The 22,820-nt window shown below is 45.0% G+C and overlaps 2 protein-coding genes across 2 annotated transcripts in view; one reads left to right on the top strand and one right to left on the bottom strand.

The window, feature by feature from the left end:
* Positions 1-5,822: 5,822 nt before the first annotated feature.
* LOC101348475 (protein FAM187B-like) lies at positions 5,823-6,542 on the bottom strand. The gene has a single exon (XM_004388194.1). The coding sequence runs from the start codon at positions 6,540-6,542 to the stop codon at positions 5,823-5,825; it is 720 nt and encodes a 239-aa protein (XP_004388251.1).
* An 11,894-nt stretch (positions 6,543-18,436) lies between these two features.
* Positions 18,437-22,820, top strand: part of LSR (lipolysis stimulated lipoprotein receptor) — a 21,624-nt gene continuing 17,240 nt past the window's right edge. Inside the window, 2 exon segments of the mRNA XM_004388122.2 lie at positions 18,437-18,689; positions 19,877-20,221. Of these exon segments, the coding sequence (XP_004388179.1) occupies positions 18,437-18,689; positions 19,877-20,221 (598 nt within the window).

The following is a 22,820-nucleotide window of genomic DNA, read 5'->3' as shown; positions in this document are numbered from 1 at the left end:
GATTTGACAGAAACCATCTCTGTTTTCCCAAATCTGATGAAAGACATGAATCTACACATCCAAGAAGTTCAATGAACTCCAAGCAGGGTAAATTCAAAGAGATCCGTACCAAGACACATTATAGTTAAACTGCTGAAGCTCAAAGATAAAGAGAGAATTTTGAAAGCAACAAGAGAGAAATGATCCATCACATACAAAGGATCCTCAGTAACATTAACAGCTGATATCTCCTCAGAAACCATGGAGGCCAGATGCAGTGGGATGGCATATTTAAAGTCCTGAAGGGGGTGGGGGTGGGGGGACTGTTAACCAAGAAGTCTGTATCCAGTAAAACAACCCTTCAAGAATGAAAGAGTCATTAAGACATTTCCAGAAAAACAAAAGTTGAGGGAGTTAATTACCAGTAGACCTGCCCACAAGAAATTCTAAAGGGAGTTCTTCAGGCTGAAATGAAAGGACAGTAGAAAGTAAGTTGAAGCCATAAGAAAAAATAAAGTACACTAGTAAAGGTAACTTCATAGGTAAATATAAAAGCCAGCATTATTGTACTTTTGGTTTGGTTTGTAATTTGTCTCTCTTTCCTATATGATTTAAAAGGAAAATGCATAAAACAATAATTATAAATCTATGTTAATGGACATACAATGTATAAAGATGTAATCTGTGACAATAATAAAAGGGGGAAGGGACTGAGATCTATAGGAGCAGAGAATTAGTCTACTGTTGAAACTAAGTTGATATTATTCGAACTAGATTGTTATAAGTTTAAGAGGGTATTTGTAATCCCCAAGGTAACCAAAGAGAAAATAACTAAAAAATATATAGAAAAGGAAAGAAAGGAATCAAAATAGTACACTACAAAATTACAGCAAAACACCACAAAAAAAAAAAGCAGTAATGGAAGAACTGAGGAACAAAAACATATAAGACATACAGAAAGAAAATAGCTAAATGGCAGAAATAAATCTTCTTTTATCAGCAATCACATTAAATGTAAGTGGATTAAACACTTTTATTAAAAAACAGAGATTGGCATTTTGGATTAAAAAAATAAGATCCACCTATAAGCTGCCTCACTTTAGATATAAGGACACAAAGGTTGAAAGTTAGAAGATGAGAAAAAATATATTTCCTGCAAATAGTAACCAAAAGAGAATGGGAGTGGCTATTTTATTGAGTAACCAAAAGAGAGCAGTGGTGGCTTATTATTGTAAAACAAAATAGACTTTAAATAAAAAAGTTTACAAGAGAAAAAGAAGAACATTAGGTACTAGTAAAAGGTTCAATACAACAAAAATATAACAATTATAAGCATATATACACCTAACAACAGAGCCAAAAAGATATGAAGCAAAAAAATTGAGAATTGAGGGAGAAATAGGCAGTTCTACAATAACAGTTGGAGACTTCAATACCCCACTTTCAAGAATAGAAAGAATAACCAGACAGAAGATCAGTAAGAAAATGAAGACTTGAACAACACTATAAACCTGTTAGACCTAAAAAACATAAACAGAATATTCTACCCAACAACTACAGAATACACATTCTTCTCCAGTACTCAGAAACATTCTCCAAGATAGACCGTATGTTAGGCCACAAAACAGAAGATTTAAATCATATAAAGCATCTTTCCTCATCACAATGGAAGGAAACTAGGTATCAATAATAGAAGGGAAACTGGAAAATTCACAAACATGAGGAAATTAAACACACTCTTAAACAACCAATTTGTAAAAGGAGAAATTAGAAAACACCTTTAGATGAATAAAAACGAAAACACAACATACCAAAACTTATGGCATGCAACTGAAGCAGTGCTAAGAGGAAATTTATAGCTGTAAACACATTAAAAAACAAGAAATATTCCAGATCACTAACCTAACTATACATCTTAAGAATCTTGAAAAAGAAGAGCAAACAAAACACGAAGCCAACAGAAGGAAGAAAATAATAAAGATTAGAGTGGAGATAAATGAAATAGAGGATAGAAAAACAATAGCGAAAAAGAACTAACCCAAAAGTTGGTTCTTTGAAAAGAACAACATAATTGACAAACCTTTAGCTAGACTGACCAAAGAAAAAAAAAGAGAGAGAGAGAGAGAAGACTCAAATTACTGCAATCAGAAATGAAACTGGGGATACTGCTACTGATTTTACAGAAATCAAAAGGATTATAACAGAATACTATGAACAATTGTATGCTAACAAATTGGATAACCTAGATGAAATGGACAAATTCCTAGAAGCACACAAACTACCAAAACAGATTCAAGAATAAATAGAAAATCTGAACAAACCTATAACAAGTAAGGAAATTGAATCAGTAATCAAAAACTTTCCAAGAAAAAAAATCCCAGGACCAAGTGGCTTCACTGGTGAATTCTACCAAACATTGAAATAGGAATCAACACCAGTACTTCTCAAATGCTTTCAGAAAAATAAAGAGAGAAAACTTGCTAAATCATTCTATGAGGTCAGTATTACCCTGTTACCAAAGCCAAATAAGTACATTACAAGAAAAGAAAACTACAGACCAATATCCCTTATAATATAGATGTGAAATTCCTCAAGAAAATACTAGCAAGCTGAATGCAAAAGCATATTAAAAGGAATAAATACCACTAGCAAGTGGGATTTATTCCCAGAATGCAAGGTTGGTTCAACATACAAAAATGATATACACCACATTAATACAGTAAAGGAAAAAAAAAAAACACACTATCATCTCAATTGATGCAAAAAAAAAAAAATTGGCAAAATCTAAAACCCTTTCATGATGAAAACAGTCAATAAACTAGGAGTAGGAGGGAACTTCTTCAACATGATAAAGGCCATATATGAAAAACCCACAGCTTACATTATACTAAATGGTGAAAAACTGAGCACTTTTCCCCTAAGATCAGCAACCAGATAAAGATGCATACTTTTGCCACTTCTGTTCAACATAGTACTGGAAGTTCTAGCCAGAGCAATTAGGCAAGAAAAAGAAATAAAAGTCATCTAAATTGGAAAGGAAGAAGTAAAATTATTTCTCTTTACAGGTAATATAATATAATATGTATAAAACCCTAAAGAATCCACACAAAAAGAACTGTTAGAGCTAATAAACAAATTCTCCAAAGTTACAGGATATAGAATGAACAAAAATCAGTTGTGTTTCTATACACCAACAATGAGCAATCTGAAAAGGAAATTAAGGAAACAATTCCATTTTCAATAGCATCAAAAAGTGTAAATTAGGAACAAATTTAACTAACAAGGTGAAGACTTATATACTAAAAACTACAAAACATTGCTAAAAGAAATTAAAGAAGACCTAAATAATTGGAAAGACATCCCATGTTCTAGGACTGAAAAACTTAATATTTTTAAGACAACAGTACTGCCCAAAGCAATATACAGATTCAATGCAGTCCCTATCAAAAGACCCAATAAAGTTTTTTTTTCAGGAATAGAAAAACCCATCCTAAAATTCATATGACCCCAAATAGCCAAAACAATATTGAAAAAGAAAGACAAAGTTGGAGGGCTCACACTTCCCAATTTCAAAACTTATTACAAAGCTACAGTAATCAAAACAGTATGGTACTGGCATAGGGTAGACATATAGAACAATGGAATAGAATAGAGAGCCCAGAAATAAAACCTCACATATATGATCAATTGATTTTTGACAAGGATTCCAAGACTAGATATCCATATGCAAAGAAATGAAGCTGGACCCTTACTTTACACCATATATAAAAATATACTCAAAATGGATGTATGACCTAAACCTAACAGCGAAAAATACAAAACTCTTAGAAGAAAACATAGGGAAAAATCTTCATGACCTTGAATTTGGCAATGGATTCTACGATATGACCCCGAACGCACAGGCAATAAAAGAAAAACCAGATAAATTAGATTTCATCAAAATTAAAACACTTTTGTTCATCAAAGGGCACTATCAAAAAACTGAAACAACATGCCACAAAATGGGAGAAAATATTTGTAAATCAAATATCTGGATAAGGGACTAATATCCAAAATAGGCAAGAAAATCCTATAACCCAACAATAAAAAAACAAACAATCCAATTTAAAAACGGGCAAAGGATTTAAATAAACATTTCTCCAAAGAAGGTATATAAATGGCTAATAAGCACATGAAAAGATGCTAAACATCACTAGTCATTATCCACTGCCGACTCATAGTGACCCTATAGGACAGAGTAGAGCTGCCCCGTAGGGTTTCCAAGGAGCAGCTGATGTATTTGAACTTCCGACCTTTTGGTTAGCAGCCAAGCTCTTAACTACAGTGACACCGGGGCTCCCATTAGTCATTAGGGAAACAGAAATTAAAACACCAATGAGATACCACTTCTTACCCACTAGTATGGCTGCTATAAGAAAAACAGAAAGTAACAAGTATTGCTGAGGATGTGGAGAAATTGGAATTCTTGTACATTGCTATTGGGAATGTAAAATGGTGCAGTTACTGTGGAAATAGTTCGGCAGTTCCTCAAAAAGTTAAACATAGAATTACCATATGACCCAGAAATTCCACTCCTACGGATATACCCAAAAGAACTGAAAGCAGAAACTCAAGCAGATACCTGTATGCCAATGTTCACAGCAGCATTATTCACAATAGCTGACAGGTGGACACAATCCAAGTGTTCGTCAGTAGATGAATGGATAAACAAAATGTAATATATGCATACAACGGAATATTATTCAGCTATAAAAAGGGATAAAATGCTACAATGATGAACCCTGAAAACATTATGGTAAGTGAAATAAGCCACACAAAAGGACATATATTATATGAGTCCACTTATCTCTAAGTAAAACAGTGGTTACCAGGGGCTGGGGGGCGGAAGGAATGAGGAATTACTGCTTAACGAGAACAGAGTCTCCGTTTGGGATGAATGGAAATGTTCTGGAAATAGACAGTGGTTACACAACATTGTCAAGTACTTAATACCGCTGAACTGAGCACTTAAAAACAGTTAAAATGGTAGATTTTACGTTGTGCATATTTTTCCACAATAAAACTAAAAAATGGGGAAAAAAGAAAAATAGGATATTTTGGTGGAAATTATAAGCTGATTCCAACATTTTTCTGGAAATCCAAAGGGTAAATAATAGCCAAGACAACCTTGAAAAATAAAGTTGAAAGACTTATACTACCAGATACCATGACTTACTATAAAGGCGTAATAATTAAGACATCGTGCTTGGTAAAGTAGAGGGTTAGCAAAAAAACAGGAACACCCTCAACGAGATGGATTGACACAGTGGCTGCAATAACGGGCGCAAGTACAACGATGGTGAGGATGGCGCAGAACTGGGCAGTGTTTCGTTTTGTTGTACAGAGGGTCATCATAAGTTGGAACTGACTCGACGACACCTACCACCACCAACAATAACAACAATCAAGACCCTGTGGCACTGATAGACAAAGGGTATCGGTTCCAGTCAGGACTCACAACCACACTAGCGTCTATCTTGTCATGAGCACGCGCCTGAGTATCTCAGTCTCCGTGTTTTACTTTTGAACACGAGGAACCTTTGAGGGTCTCTGTTGGTCTCTACTGTGTATCCCCAACATCATCTGCTCAGGGCCTGGCTCAGAGTGGGCACCAGGGGATTCTTGCTGACTGAACATCTGAACAAACCCGTGAAGAGATCCCTTCCTACACAGGCTGACTGTCAAGGCTGGTGAGCTGGGAGACAGAGCCTGACAATCTGTCGGAGGGTGAACCCCTAGCCCAGATGGGCACAGGAAGGAAAGCCTGGGTGAGGGACAAAGGCGGGGCTGGCACCCTGGTCCTGTCACCTGTAGATGGAGGCCAAGGGGCAGGTGAGCCACATGCTGTTGGTCAACTTGCTCAGCTGGTACGAGTCAAAGATGAAGTAAGGCTGGTTGATTTCCTTGATGGGGTTGCAGGGTACAAGGCAGGATTCCACCTGTAGTTCAGGCTGCATGAGTCTGGATTCCACCTTCTCCTGTCCCAGATAGAGCCTGCAAGGCAGGGGTTTTTCCAGCGGCTCCTCCTGGATGTAGCAGTACCCCAGGCGTTTGCGCTCACCAGGCTCCCCACAGCGGTTACAGTCCTGCCAGGGCTCCCAGTGGGTGAACATGAGTACCCTGCCACCCAGGTCCAGGGTCTCATTCTGTAGGGGCTTTTGGCCCAGGTCTTTGTGTGTAATATGCAGGTTGGTGACATCCTGGAAGTCAATCTCATACTCTACCACGAGAGCATTGTCATTGTCCTGGCAGCTGTAAAGGCCTGTCTGGGAGGGTTGTGGGTTGGTCAATTGTAGGCCACCCCCAGGCAGTTTCTTTATGTTGGGCATTGAGGAGAGTAGAAGGGTATCCTCCTCCAGAATGGAAGAGAAGTACCAAAGTGCCCTGGGGTGGTCACACTGCAAGACAACATCATTACCCGAGAGTAGCGACAGCTGGCAGAGACTCTTGTAGGCACAGCTGATTAATACATGGGCCCCCAGAGTGGGGAGAGAAAGGCTAAGCAGCCACAGGATGGCCATCATGGTGGACAGGTGCTCCAGCAGGAGGAAAGGAACCGCCCTGGGCATTGTGAAGTCATCCACAGAACTCAGCCGTCAGCCCTGTGTAGTGGAATGAATGTTTGTCCACTGCACCTTCAGGAGTGCTACTCCATCCATGTCATCAAATAGCTTGATGTAAGGTCAACAACGCTATCCACAGGATAGCCACAGGAGCCGGGCAAAAAACCAGGGACTGACCCTAAGTCAACAAGTAAACCAAAAAGCCAAGTTATGTGTCCGCCACAGACCCAACATACAATGGTGGAAAGGGATAAAGTGGCTTCATGCCCACCAGAAAGTGGAAGAAGGGGAGAAATACAGCAATCACTGATCTGTACCTGTTCTAAAATCCAGTGGGCAGACCTTCTAAAACCAAACTCGTTGCTGTCAAGTCGATTCTGACTCATAGCGGCTCTATAGGACAGAGTAGAACTGCCCCTATAGGGTTTCCAAGGAGTGGCTGGTGGATTCGAACGGCTAACCTTATGGTTAGCAGGCTGAGCTTTTAGCCACTGTGCCACCAGGGCTCTGGGTAGACATTAAAGGTCTCCTGTCTTGCGGTTGGGAAAGAGTTCCTTAATTAGCTCCAAATCTGCTCCTTTGGGTGGTGGGGGAGGGGACTTTCCAAACACGTTTTCTCTATGGCACATGGCTCCACTCTCCAGGGAGATCTCTTCCTTTCCTCCTTGGCCACATCACAAATAGCATTGAAAGATATGCCTTCCTGGGCATCTCAGCAATTTTCTCGGCACGTTTCCAGAAGTTTGGGGCCACGGATTCTTACAAACCTCCAGTCCACTCCATGTGTGAAACAGCATCCACAGTTATGTTCCAGATCGCTCTCTCTCTCAAACTGCAGGTACCTTAACGTGTATCAGACATCTTTGGAGAGCCATATCTTTCATCTCTGTTTCAATGAGCCATTTTGTCCACCTTTAAGGATTTCCTGGGATTGTCTAAATTCATTCAGAGATTTTAACAATAGTTAATAATAATGATTTAACCAGTGGAGCAATTCTACTCTATAACACACGGGGTCGCCATAAGTCGGAATCAACGGAACAGCAACCAACAACAACAACACACTCTTGATTTTCTCATTGTCTAAAGCTGAATTTTAATTGGCTTTTGTCTCTCAAAAGCCTTCTCAATTTCCAGCCAACTTTGGGCAATACTCACTCCTGATGTTCTGTATTCCAGCCGGTTCCCCTAAAGCTATAAGTTCATTAAGTACATTATATGCCTTCCAAAGCGTGTCAAGCAACAGTCTTCATCCTTCTGACTCCAGATAAGTTTCCTTTTTCCTATTGTCCTGTGTCTAAGACAATGTCGTGTGTTTTTGTTTTTATTACAGCAGTGCCCCACTCCTGATACTAATTTATGTATTAATCAAGATAGGCTAGGATTTGCTACTATAATAAACTTCCCCAAATCTCATAACTTAAAACAACAAAAATGTATTTCTCACGTGCTCTATGTCCTTTGTGAGTTGACATTATAATCACTTAAGGACCCAGGTTGATGGAACATTGCCATCTCGAACATTTCTAATGTCATTCCAGAGGAGGAAGAAAGAGAACTCTGTAAGGTTTCATGTCTACAATTAAATACTCTACCTTAGGTGACACATGTCACTTGCTCCCAAACAACTGGCCAGAATTAGTTACATGGCACCACCACCCACCAAAAAAGGAAATGAAATTTTACTATTTCCAGGAAACATTTGGTAAAGGACAGTAATGATTAAAACAGCTAATATCTGTTATAAGGAGTGCTTCCTCTGGTATGTCCCTGTTTGAGGCTGGGTTCTCTAGAGGAGCAAAACCAGTGAAGTGTATATATAAATAGAGAGAGAGATTTATTTCAAGGAAATGGCTTACACAATTGTGGAAGCCAATGTGACAAGCCATTAACAAGTCCCAAGTCAATGGGGCAGGTGGCAGGTGGCAGGCTGGAGGCTTCTCCTGACTCACATGGTTTCAGGGGCTGACAAATACAAAATCTGCAGGTCAGGCAGCAGCCTGAAACCTTCTCCATCCCAAGAACTGGAGGTCAGAGGATGACAAGATGAATGCAGGATCGAGAGAGGGAACTTTGCCAGAACATTCGTTTATATTATGGGTGCAGGCCACACCCCCAAGGAAACTCCTCTTCCAATTGATTGGCTGCTCACATCAGATCACAAAACGGGAGGTGATACATAGTGTTTACCAAACCACTGAGAGTTATAGCCTAGCCAAGTTGATACATAACATTAACCATCACACTCCCTTTATATTAGAAAGTTAAAACCATTTTCAAAATCCTCCCATCAGATTTCTCCTAAAGTCCCACTGACCAGTATTGGGTCCCATGCCCAGATCCAAGCCTATCCCTGAAAGGGAAAGAAATTTCCATGAATGTCTTAAACCAATCAGAATTTGTTCCCTAGGGATGTGGAAGGGTAACCTTCTCTGATCAGAGACGCCATTGAAGACCCAAACAAAATCAGGGCATGAAGGAGCGATGTAGAAGAGAATGGTTACCTAGTATAACCAGCCTGGTCTGCCACAGTATCCAACTGATGGGAAAGATCAGGATTGAGCTATGTGATCTCGGGTGAGTTGATGATATTTACTAAACCTCAGTTCCCTCATATGTAAAATAGGGACACAAGAACTCTCCATCATCAAATAGCGTTGTTAAAAAACTTTCAAGAGATTATTCATGTCAAATTCTTAGCACAGTCTAGGCTTGGGATATGACAGTGGTTAGGAAGGTGGGAATACAGCCCAGTGGTTTCAGTCCTAGGCTCTGGGATCAGTTTCATCCTTTGATCCACCAAGTATTAGAGTAATTTGGGCCCAGTGACTTCACCTGCCTGTGCTTCTCACATTCAACTTACTCCACAAATATTTATAGATCACCCACCTTGCACCAAGCACTAAAGATCCAGGCCAAATCTCTGCTCTCTTGGAGCTTATATTTTAGTGGGGATGTATTAGCTAGGATAAGTTTGGTTATGCTGTGTAACAAAAGAATTCTGGAATCTCAGTGGCTTAACTTTCTTTTCTTTTTTTTTAATCATGCTACATTTTCAGTGTGGGATGGTGAGATCTTTACCCTACAAAGTCCCTTCAGAGGCTAGGGCTGATGGAGGCTGTACCACCTGCAACATCATTAGTCGCTATGGCAGGAGAAGGGAAGATAGTGACTGATACACTGGCAATTAAATGCTTTCGCTTGGAAAGGACCCACATCACTTTTTCTCACAGGCCATTAACTAGAATTAATCTCACAGTCAGCCTAACTGCAGAGGGGCTGGGAAATGTAGCAGAACACATGGAATATTTGCTGAGCAATGTTGTCTTCGCCTTAGGGGAAGGCAGACGGTAAACAAATAAATGACTAATAAAACGTCAGATTAAAAAAAAAACAAAACTGCTGAAATAGACTAAAGAAGACCTCAATAGATGGAAAGATGTTCCATGCTCATGGATTGGAAGACTTAATATTGTTAAGATGTCAATACTACCCAAAGCGATCTACAGATACAATGCAATCCCAATCAAAACTCCAACGGCACTCTTCACAGAAATGGAAAAACTAACCCTCAGTTTTATATGGAAAGACAAGAGATCCCGAATAGCCAAAGCAATTTTGAAGAAGAACAAAGTAGGAGGCCTCACTTCCTGACTTGAAAACATATTATACAGCTACGGTAATCAAAACAGCCTGGTACTGGTTTAATGGTAGACGCATATACCAATGGCACAGAATTGAAGATCCAGAAATAAATCCAAACATCTATGGTTAATTGATTTCAACAAAGATGCCAAATCTATTCAGTGGAGGAAGGAACAGTCTCTTCAACAACTGGTGCTGGCAAAACTGGATTTCCATATGCAGAAAAAACAAAGCAAGATCCATACCTCACACCATACACAAAAACTAATTCAGAATGGGTAAAGGACCTAAATATTAAATCTAAAACCATAAAGTTCTTGGAAGAAAATACAGAAGCACATCTTTGGGACCTAATTTTTTTCAACAATAGATTATCAAACACGACAACAAATGCATGAGCAACAGAAAACAAAATAGATAACTGAGACCTCATAAAAGTTAAATACTTATGCTCATCAAAAGACTTAATCAAAAGAGTAAAGAGACAACCTACCAACTGGGAAAAATATCTTTGGGAACAATATAACTGATAAGGGTCTAATGTCTAAAATATATAGAAAACCTTCACAACTTAACAGCAAAAAAAAAAAAACAAATAACCTAATCAAAAATTGGGCAAAGGAGATGAACAGACACTTCACCAAAGAGGATATTCAAATGGCCAACAGGCACATGACAAGATGCTCTATTTCATTAGTTATTGGAGAAATGCAAATCAAAACCACAATGAAATACCATTTCATTCCCACTAGGATGGCCAAGAAAAAATAGAAAATAACAAGTGTTGAAGGGGATGTGGAGAAATTAGAACTCTCATTAATTGCTGGTGGGAATGCAAAATGGTACAGCCACTGTGGAAAACAGTCTGGCAGTTCCTCAAAAAACTAGAAGTAGAACTGCCACATGACCCACCAATTCCACCCCTAGGTATTTACCCTAAGGATCTAATAAAAGTGATACAAGCAGACATATGCACACCTATGTTCATTGCAGCACTATTCACAGTAGCGAAAAGATGGAAACAAGCTAAGTGCCCATCAACAGAGGAATGGATAAGTAAAACGTGGTACATGCATACAATGGAATACTACTCAGCGATAAAGAAAAATGAGTTTCCAAAATATCTTAGAACATAGATGAACCTGGAGAACATTATATTGAGTGAAATAAGTCAACCACAAAAAAACAAATATTGCATGTTGTCACTTTTATGAAATGGCATGAACAAGTAAATATACAGAAACTAATGTTCATTAGTGGTTACCAGAGATGAGGGGGCTCACTTTCTGGATAGTAGACACTTGTTACTTTTGGTGATGGGAAAGGTGTCACTGAATGCGGATGAAGTGTACACAGCTTGATGAAGGTAAACGATGTCACTAAAAAGACCCGTTGGTAATTGCTATGTTGTATATAACCTTGAAACAACAGCAAAAACAACCAAGAAATATATGTGCAGGTATATATGTATATATATATATATACCCATACAGGCATACATGTGTCTAGGTATGTATATATGTGTGTATATATAGGTGTATGCATATGTATGTACATCCATGAGATTGTATGTACATATATTCATATATGTAATAAAGCACATAGGGGGCACAATTACAGATATTTCTTAGACATTGAAGGATTAGGACCATAGTCTCATGCGACATCTAGGTCAATTGGCATAATATAGTTCATAAAGTTATGTTCCACATCCTAGTTTGGTGTGTAGTGTCTGGGGTCTTAAAAGCTTGCAAGTGGCCATCTAAGATACAGCTATTAGTCTCTACTCATCTGGAGCCAAAGAGGGAAAAAGGAAACTAAAGACTCAAAGAAGAAACTAGTCTATAAGACAAACAGACTTCATGAACCATGGCCTTATCTACTCGGAGACCAGAAGAACTAGATGGTGCCTGGCTACCACCACCGACCATTCTAATCAGGGCCACAATAGATGGTCCCCAATAGAATGGGAGAAAAATGTGGAACAGAACCTCAAATTTTCCCCTCCCTCAAAAAGGAGAACAGACTTACTGGGCTGGCTGAGACTGGAGAACTCAAGATTATTACCCTGAGATACTCTTCAAACTTTGAACCAAAACGAACTCCTGAGGTCACCTTGTAGCTAAATAACAAATCGGCTCAAAAAATAACGAACATCATCCATAAGTACTGTGCCCCTTTAAAAAATCACCTATATGAGACCAAATGGTCAACAATTACTTTAAAACAAAGTTGAGAATGTGAGGGGGCAGGGAGACCAGACTAATGAAAATGAAGCAACAGAAACGAGAACCTTCACGCGTTGTGAAGAACGTAATCCACATCACTGAACAGCTTGTGTAGACATTGTTGAATGGGCCCCTAAACTGCCGTGTAAACCTTCACAGAAAACACAATAAAATACTGAAAAAAAACAAAAAGCAAAAGCACGTCAGGTAAAGACTTTGAAGGAAGAATAGAAAGTGAGGAGAGAGTGATGGGGATGGAGGAGACAATTTTAAAGGGGTGGGGAGAGAAGATCTCTCTGAAGAAGTAACATCTGAGCAGACCTGCCCTGGTGGCGCAGTGGTTAAGCATTTGACTGCTCACCAAAAGTTCAAATCCACCAGCTGCTCTGTGGAAACCCTATGGGGCGGTTCTACTCTGTTGAAATCTACTCAGCGGCAACGGGTTTTCTTTTTTGGGGGGGCCCAAGGTAAGCCATGTAGATTCCAGAGGAAGTGAGATCTGACCAAGCACACAGCATATGAAAAGATACATGAAAAGGCCTTGAGGTGGGAACATATTTGGCCGGTGTCAATGCCCTTCGGCCCTAGACCATCAGAACACCTCTGTGGTTGAACAAAGCTGGGTTCACTGACTTATTGCAGTGGGGGAGGTCATACGCCATGGGGAATGGCAAGGTGTTTCAACAAGAAGGCTTTAGAAAAGACATAGAATTTGGGCTTGTTATTATATGATTTAGGGAAGGGTTCAAGGAAGCAGAATCTGTTTTGGATAAGATGCTATCAGAAAGTGAGAGTGATTCTGTCTTATCTAGATGGTGGGAAGAACAGAGTGAAGCTGACGTGTAACGGCTAAAGAAGCAGCAGTTACTCGTGTGAGCTGGCGCAGGGGGATGTTTGGTATTTTGTGGCTTAGACAATGCTCCTGTTCTGTCTTTGTTTAGACACGATTACCGGGTGGTCTTATATTTGTCTTGATTCATCACTGTCATGGAGAAGCCTTGTCTGATGTTGGTGTTCCGTGACATAGTTTATGTTCAACAGAACATCGTAACCTAGCTGTGGCTTTCAGGTCAGCTCCTAGCAACCCCAAGGCCCAGTTACTAGTTTTAGACAAGCTGTGGCTCTCGCGAGCTGCTCTGTCTTTCTCACATATTTCAGGAACTACCCTGGAGCATCTTCCCGCTACGTAGGCCTGGGCAAATGGCTTTCTCTCTGTGATCTTCAGTTTACTTATTTTTAAAATGAGGATTTTAATGGTTCTGGACACATAGGGCTCTTATGAGGATCTGATGACATGTATATAAAGTGCTCAGCGAGTATTGCTATTATTGTCTTAGTCATCTAGTGCTGCTATAACAGAAATATCACAAATGGATGGCTTCAACAAACACAAGTTTATTCTCTCACAGTCCAGTGGGCTAGAAGTCCAAATTCAGGGTGTCAGTTCCAGGGGAAGGCTTTCTCTGCCTGTTGACTCTGGAGGAAGGTCCTTGCCATCAGTCTTCCTTCGGTCAAGGAGCTACTCAGGCGCAGGGACCCCAGGTCCAAAGGACGCACTCTGCTCCCAGTGCTGCTTTCTTGGTGGTATGAGGTCCCCATGTCTCCCTGCTCACTTCTCTCTTTTATATCTCAAAAGAGATTGGCTTAAGACACTATCTAATCTTGTCGATCTCATCAGTATAACTGCCTATAATCCATCTCATTAACATCATAGTGATAGGATTTACAACACACAGGGAAATCACATCAGATGACAAAATGGTACACAATCATACAATACTGGGAATCATGACCTAGCCAAGTTGACAGATATTTTGGGGGCGACACAATTCAATCCATGACAGGGGTGGAGGTAGGGGTAGGCCACAAGGTTCTACACTGAGGACTCCTAGACCCAGTGGCAGGTGAGGAAAGCAAAAAGCAAAGAGATTCTGACCCAGGTCTCCATCGCCTCCCTGCTGGGGGTCCCTGCCCCAACCTTTCTTCCCATCTCCAGACTCACCCTATCTGGTCCCCTGGCCCCTGGGCATCCCAGGGAGTCTTTCTGAAGCCCCAATCTGACTCTGCCCCTTTCCTGCTTATGACTCTAAAATTCCTCAATTCCCTTAGTGTCGCTTCAAGCCCTGGCATGATCTGGCCCATGACAGCCTCTTCCTACTGGAAGATTCTATATCATAGTCTTGTTGAACTCAGGCGTAGTCATATGATTCACTTCTGTCGAGGACATGTGAGCAAAGGGACATGTGCCACTTGAGGACAGAGCCTTTTAAGAGTTCATGTGTGTGCCTTGCTGCTGTTCTCTGCTACTACATCCAAGGAGGTGAATGTCAAGATGGCCTCTCTCAGCCTGGGTCCCTGAGTGACAACAATGATCAGAGCCCCTTGCCAACCTAGAGTGGACATACAGCATGAGTGCCAAATCAACTCTGTTGCTTTAAGCTGCTGAGCTTTGGGGATTATTTGTTACCCAGCATACCCCAGCTCATCCTGACTGATAGAAGTCACTTCTCTCTCTCCTAGCCATTTCAAACTTCCTTCATTTCATCCAATCCTCCCAGCTCAGGACCTCACATATGCTGTTCCCTCTGCCTGGAACTCTTCCTATTCTGAATCAGCCTAATTAATTCCTATTCATCATCTAGGTGTCAGCTTGGTAACACCTGCTCTGAGAAGCCTTCGGATTTCTCCTCCACTGGATTAATGACCATAGCTTGTAACCATATCTCTGGTCCCCTAGACTGAACACTCCAGAGGGCAGAGACCATGGCTAGGATTTGCCATCTTGTGGCTCCAATGTTTGTACTTCTTTGTTACTATATTAGCAACAAAAACTGCCGTTAGCAAATTACCACAAACTGGGTAAAACAACAGAAATTTATTCTCTCACAGCTCCGGAGGCTAGAAGTCCAAAATCAAGGTGTTGGCAGGACTGTGCTCACTCTGAAGGCTCCAGGGAAGAACCCTTCCTTGTCTCTTCCGAGTTTCTGGGTGTTGTTGTTAGATGCCATTGAGTCGGTTCCGACTCTAGTGACCCTGTGTACCACAGAATGAAACACTGCCTGGTCCTGTGCAATCCTCACAACCATTGTTATGCTTGAGTCCATTGTTGCAGCCACTGTGTCAATCCATCTCATTGAGGGTCTTCCTTTTTTTCACCGACCCTCTACTTTACCAAGCATGATGTCCTTCTCCAGGGACTGGTCCCTCCTGATAATATGTCCAAAGTATGTGAGACGTAGTCTCGCCGTCCTTGCTTCTAAGGAGCATTCTGGTTGTACTTCTTCCAGGACGGATTTGTCAGCTCTTTTGGCAGTCCACGGTATAGCTTCTGGTGGTTACCGGCAATCCCTGGTATTCTTTGACTTGTAGCCACGTTACCCCAATTTCTGCCTTTCTCACATGGCCGTCTCCTCTCTGTGTATGTCTGGGCCACCAAATCTCTCTCTCCTTTTTAGAACCACAGCCATCAGATTTAGGGGCCCACTCTAACCTGGTAATAGGTCTCTGAGTGGCGCAAGTGGTTTGCAATAACTGCTAACCTAAAGGTCGGTAGTTAGAGCCCACCTAGTGGTACTGTGGAACAAAGGCCTGGCAATCTGCTTCCAGAAAAATTACAGCCAAGAAAACCCTACTCTGACACACATGGGGTCACCATGAGTTGGGCTCAACGTCAATGGGCTTGGTTTGATTTATCTAATCCAGTATGACCTCATCTTACTTTGATTGCATCTGCAAAGATCCTATATTCGAATAAGGTCCCATTCACAGATACTGAGGATGAGAACTTCAACAACTTTTAGGGCGACGCAATTCAACTCATAACAGTCACTGATAAGTTTTTTGGGAGGGGGAGGTGGTGCAAAGTTAAATAGTGCAGGGGCCAGGCAAGTGATGTGGATGAGAGCTGGCTCAGACGAGGCCTGTGAGCACCCTGTGAAGGGAATGGGTGCTATTCTATTCTAGCTCACTGTTGCCAGGGCAGAAGGCAGGCTGATTTTTCAAAAGAAGTCAAAATTCACATTATGTGAGATATCACTTGTTTAACGAAGTTTTACTGAATGCCTACTATGTTCTTAGACATTATTCCAAATTCTGGGCATTCAGTAAATATAGAAAAATCTCTGCCCTGCGGAAGGCTGTAAGAGAGATACTCAATAATAAGTTCATATGTAAAATGAATAGCGGGATAACACGAAAGAGAAAAGTAAAGCAGCGAGGGGACAGAAGAAACTGGGATGGGGGGGAAGGTTGTGAACGGGTTGAAATTTTATAAAAAGTCGCCGGGGAAGGTGTTAGTGCAAAAACGACTGGGGTTGTTAAGGTTATGTGTCAACTTGGCTGGGCCATGATGCTCAGTGCTTTGGCAGTATGTAATCACCTCCATGATGAGACCTGCTATGAACAGCCAATCAGTGGAAAGGGAACCCTGGCGGCGCAGAGGTTAAGAGCTCGGCCCCTAACCAAAAGGTCGGCAGTCTGAATCCTTAGAGAACCTCAACCATCGCAATGGCCATTACTTAGCCCTAAAGGAGGTGGGGAATCAAGTGGACATCTGGGGGAAGGATGTTTCAGGCCCTGAAGTGGGAGTGTGAGAAGCGTATTTGGGAGCAGCAAGAAGGCCTCTATTGATGAAGACGAGAGCCAGGGGGAGAGCGGGAGGCGGTGAGGTCGGAGGGGAAGAGCAGGCCACGGGAAGGACTTTGGTATCTGCTGGGAGTGAAGGAACTACAGAACGGCTTTGGCCAGAGGGGCGTGATCTGACTTGGCTTTTACCAGTCAAACCTTGTCTGGTTTCCGAGCCGACCAGTAGCCAGTCTTGGACTTGCAGGAGTCTAAGGAGAGGAAGAGCCCAAGGTTTCCCAGAAGGCGCTTCCCTTAGCCGCCACCGGGGGTCAGCAGAGCCGCGTTGACGCTCCGCATTCCCGTTGCCGCGCCCCACGCTCGGGCGCAGGTGGCCCAGTCCCTGGAAATCTTTCGGCGGAAGTGGGTCCCTGGCCGGGCGCCTCCGTTCTGCCTCTTTAAGAACCAAAGTTCCCGGGGCCTGACCTGGAGCCAAAGGGCCCTGGTGTCGCGGTGGTTAAAGCGCTCGGCTGCTATCCGAAGGGCCAGCGGTTGGAATCCACCAGCCGCTCTGTGGGAGAAAGATGTGGCAATCTGATCCCATAAAGAGTACAGCCTTGGAAACCCTATGGGGCAGTTCTACCCTGTCCTATAGGATCGCTATGAGTCAGAACTGACCCGACGGCAGTGGGTTTTGACCTGGAGTCAGCGATAACGCGGGGCCAAACCACGTGTAGGGAATGGGGGTGCGCAGAGAAAACTTTCGACGGAGAGTTCCAGCTTTTCTTAGGCCTCCTTCCTTCTGGCGTCCCCAGGGGAGCAACGCTTCCCTTAGCTGGCTTCAAGTCATCTAAGTGGGAGGTACGAGAGGCCCGCAGCGCCCCCCTCGACCCAGGTGGAAGGAATCCCAGTGCTAGTGGAAAAGTCGGGCGAAACTGCTGGCCTCTCCCCGCAGGGTGTACCTAGGCCGGTCCATCGCCAGTCGGAGAAAGGGGTGTGGGCAGGGAGAGAACAGGTGTGCGGCGGGACTCGCCCCCTCTCAACAGGTGAATCACCCCAAGTGGGTCCTAGTTCTCCTGGACCTCGCTCCACTGGGCTTTGGTCAGAGACGGAGGCGGCCGATCAGGACCCGAGGCGTGCTGCGCCCTCCCGGCTGGCCGGTCACTTGGTTCTGCCCCTCCAGGCTGGGCGCACCTGGGCCAGCCCACTTCCGGGGAGGGAGGCGGAGGAGCCCCTCCCTGACGCTCACCCCCAAGCCCGGCCCTAGGCTCCCACCCCAGCGTATACCTGGGCAGATCCATTCCCCAGAACGCGCAGGGGGGAAGGGGTGTTCGGAGACTCACAGTGGGTCAAGCAGGTTTCTCCTCCAAAGCTAAAAGTGTGCGCTTCATCCACGTTGTTTGCTCTCATAAAACTCCTGAAATGCGGCGGGGTGGAGTTGGGATCTGGACAAGGGGCGGAAGCGAGAAGGGGAGGAGCGTGCACTCCTCCCAGCCTTGGTACGCGCCGCGCCCCCTACCCGCCCGGTACCTGGGAGGGGACGCGCGGGACCGTAGCGCCTAGACGGCGGTGATGGCGCTGAAGGCCCGCGGCCTCTCCCGGAGGCTGGGCTCCCAGCCGGCCGCCTTGGGCCGGGGGGCACTGGTCTGCCTGTTTCTCGGCACCTGGTGTACAGGTACGGGGTAGGGGTAGCGGACCCTGGTGGCGCGGAGCGGCGAGAGGGCACAACGGAAGGCGGCTGGATAGAGTTCTGCGCGGCCCAGGAGGCGGGAGAGCTTGGCGGGGCGCGGGGGGAGCGAAGAGACTGGGAGCTCCCGGCTTTGTCTCCGGGAGACCCCGCGTGTGTCGGGATGGGGAATTCCTCGTCCATGCGGGGGGGGGGGGTGCTCTCCGCCCTTGTCCTGAGATACAGGAAGTGAAACTCTCTGGACCGTGATCCCGGGAGCGGTAGGGAGAATGGAATCCTTTGTGGAGTAGGAGGGGGGATTGCCCGATCACTGGAAAAGGCTGGGAAGGGGACTTGGGCGCACCCCAGGATTTCTAAGTCTTGGAGTAACGGGGAGAGGGCACTCGAGGGCTGGAACAGACGCTTCCAGGAATGAGAAATTAACAAACAGCGCCCAGGCCTCTGGTGGGTGCAGAGCTGAGGACTCCACGCCTCCTGTCCCACTCACCTCCCGCGGGCTCCAGAGTATCTGATGGGAATGGAAATAGGGGCTTCTGTGAAACCACCTTCTGCTGGCAACTTATACCTGGATGAGATGTTTGTTCGGGTGGAGGCGGGGCAGGGCTTTATCTTGCCACAAGCACTTTTGGCGAATTCATTTGAGATGGCTTTGGGTAGGGGCAGACGAGAGGCAGATGGAGATATCGCGGGGGTCTCGGCCAACCACGGCACAGCACTTCAGTCAAACAATTCAAAAAACTGTCCCCTAAATTCACAAAAGCCCAGGGCAACTTGGAGCCCTTGGCAGTTCGCTCTAAAGTGGGGCCTTGGGCACTGGGGGCATGGCAGCGACCATTTGGGCTTGCTGGTACAGGCCACAGAGGGAGACTGGCAAAGGGAAGAGGGTTGGACAGGATGTTCCAAGGAGTCCCTCTGAGGAATCTGGCGTGTGACATTGCACCTGCCATTTGAGCCCTGTGGATCTGTAAAACGGGCATGATTGTCACACCTACTTCACTGGTCCCGGGGATTAAGGAACAGTGTGTGCCAGGCGCTCTGTGAAAACACACACTTTTAAGTGTCAGGCCAGTGACAGGTGAGGTTGCTCATTCCTGCTGAAGCGTTCTTTGAGCTGTTGCTGTGGCCTCCTCGAGGCGGCCCACAGCGGTCCTCACTGACTGTCCTCTTGCCCTCAGCTCCTGCCAGCGCCATCCAGGTGACCGTGTCAGACCCCTTCCACGTAGTGATCCTCTTCCAGCCTGTGACCCTGCCCTGCACCTACCAGGTGGCCTCGACTGTCTCAGCGCCCATTGTGATCTGGAAGTACAAGTCTTTCTGCCGGGACCGCATCGCTGACGCTTTCTCCCCGGCCAGCGTCGACAACCAGCTCAACGCGCAGGTGGCAAGTGTTAACTCGGGCTACAACCCCTACGTGACGTGTGATGACAGCGTGCGCACCGTCCGGGTTGTGGCTACCAAGCAGGGCAACGCCGTGACCCTGGGTGACTACTACCAGGGCCGGAGGATCACCATTACAGGAAGTACGCTGGGCAGGGCTGGGGACAGGCTAGGGGACAGGGATGGGGCTCGCTTCGCTGGTGTGCTGGCTCCCTTATGGCCAGCCCGTGGGCACTCGAGTGCTGGTGTCTGACGGGACATTCCTTTCCGCTCCTTTCCTAAACCACAAAGATTTATTGAGTACCTAACACATATCAGGCGCTGTTGTGGGCCCTGGGGATACAGCAATAACCAAACCATCAAATCGCCTCCCTTAGGGAACTCACATTCTGGTAGGAGACCCAGCCAAGGTAAACACAAACCAAAAAATAAAAAACCAAACCTGCCCCGGTCGAGTCGATTCTGCCTCATAGCGACCCTATAGGACAGAGTAGAACTGCCCCATAGGGTTTCTAAGGAGCGGCTGGTGCATTTGAACTGCCGACCTTTTGGTTAGCAGCTGAGTTCTTAACCACTGCGCCACCAGTGCTCCTAAGAGAGACAGTGGTGCTACAATAATACTAATGTCACCTCCAATTATATTAATTAGCAGGAAAAACTTAGGAAGGGTCTCCTGTGGACTGGGTGCTAAGTGCTTTAGGTGGATTAACTCGTTCAGGCCACACGGTGATTGCATTGTCACTTCACGGGGGGAGGAAACAGGCTCAAAGAGGTTACAGTGACTTGTACAGGGCCACACAGCTGGTAACTGCTGGGATTTTTAAGTCAGGCACTTTGGGTCTAGTCTTCAAGGGCTCACACAGGGGTGATCCGAGTGAGCTGAAGGGCAAGAGGTCATGATGGAGAAGACGTAGACTAGCCGGTGCTCTACCCACGTTCTCCCATAGCCCCCTCAGCACCCTATTTTACACTCCCGACAACCAAGGTGCAGACAGGTTAAGTAAATCGGCTAAGGTTGGGCAGGATTTGAACCCAGGCAGCCCTCAGAACTCTTCTTAACCATCATGCTGCCTCCTGCTAGGAAGTGTGTCTGTCGGAGCTAAGTGGGGAAGTCATTCGTTCATTTCTGCATTCATTCAGTGATCAGTACAGCTGGAGTCCCTGTCCTGAAGGAGACAGCATTCTAGTAGGGTGAGACAGGCAGTAGGCAAGCAGATAAAGACAGAGCGGAGCCCTGGTGGCGCAGTGGTTAAGAGCTCGGCTGCTAACCGAAAGGTTGATGATTCAAATCCACCAGCTGCTCCTTGGAAACCCTATAGGGTAGTTCTGCTCTGTCCTGGGGGGTCACTGCGAGTCAGAATCGACTCAACTGCAATGGGTTTGGTCTGGTGGTGCAGTGGTTAAAGCACTCAGCTGCTAACTGAAAGGTCAGCAGTTCGAACCCACCAGCCGTTCTGTGGGAGTCTGCTTCCGTAAAGATTACAGCCTTGGAAACCCTGTGGGGCAGCTCTGCTCTGTCCTATAGGGTCACTATGAGTCAGAATTGACTCAACGGCAGTGGGTTTGGTTTGTTGGTTTAAAGACAGAGTAAGAGAATTTTAGCGAGTGCTAAGCGCTACAAAGCGAAGGGAACCAGGTAATGTGCTACCTGGAGTGACTCGGGATTTCCACCGTAACCCTGTGGGTGTGATTTGAGGAGAGGCAAGAATCGGGAAGAAGGCAGAGAGGACGGTAATGGGTGAGGGATGAAGGGCTCAGCTGTCTGATGGATTTATCCTTCCACTGTCTTAAGCAAGGACTAGAGTTTTACCCCTGGCACGGGGCAGAGAGGGGAAGAGAGTACCTGTTTCAGCCTCAGGAGGCCAGGCTTTGGGGCACACTCTTTCCTCACTGTCCAGACCATGGATGAAGGGCAGGTTCCAGGGACGGAGTTTGTTGGTCCTGTTTTCAAGGGAGTGACCTACTTGTCCTGAAATTCCATGGGCACTTCAGCCCTAAGCATCCTGCTGTGCTTGAGGTCAGAGGGCAACCGATATAGGCCCCGCCCCTCTTAACCCAGGGGCCTCTCCAGCCTTGGTCAGGCAAAAAAAAAATAAAACCAAACCCATTGCCATCGAATCGATTCTGACTCACAGTGACCCTATATAGGACAGAGTAGAACTGCCCCCCATAGGACTTCCAAGGAGTGGCTGGTGGATTCAAACTGCCAACCTTTTGGTTAGCAGCTGAGCTCTTAACCACTGCGCCACCAGGACCCCATGGCAGGACAGTTTGAATGCTGAGAGTGGCCCTCAAGGCTGGCTGGAATCCTGCCTCCTCTACTGAGTACAAAGCCCTAGAATGACTCTGGCTTTGTCTGGGCTGATTCTTCATGCCCCAGAAGGCCTTACCAGGCTGGCTCTTGACCTGGGCTCCTGTTTGACATCAGCTGTGATCTGTAACCGTCTATTGTGTGTGTATCCCTTCAGGAAACCCAGCAGCCATGGGGCTTCCGCTGTTTCAGCTTTGAAGATGGGGAGAAGTGGACTTCCCCTTTGGTGCCCCTGGGGTGACCAACTGTCCCGGTTTTAAAAGCAAAAGTTCTGTGTCCCAGGTAAACCGGAACAGTTGCTCACCCCAGGTGTCCCTCAGCTCAGGGTGGATCCTGCTCCTGCTTCCATTTCCTCCCTCCTTTGGGTGATGTGGGGCTCTGGTGGCGTAGTGGTTAAAGAGCTCAGCTGCTAACCAAAAGATCGGCAGTTC

The sequence above is a fragment of the Trichechus manatus genome, unplaced genomic scaffold, assembly GCF_000243295.1.
Source record: "Trichechus manatus latirostris isolate Lorelei unplaced genomic scaffold, TriManLat1.0 scaffold00207, whole genome shotgun sequence".
In the NCBI taxonomy this organism is placed as follows: Eukaryota; Metazoa; Chordata; class Mammalia; order Sirenia; family Trichechidae; genus Trichechus; species Trichechus manatus.
The sequence above is the reverse complement of the archived record's forward strand: the minus strand, read 5'-3'. Positions and strand labels throughout refer to the sequence as shown.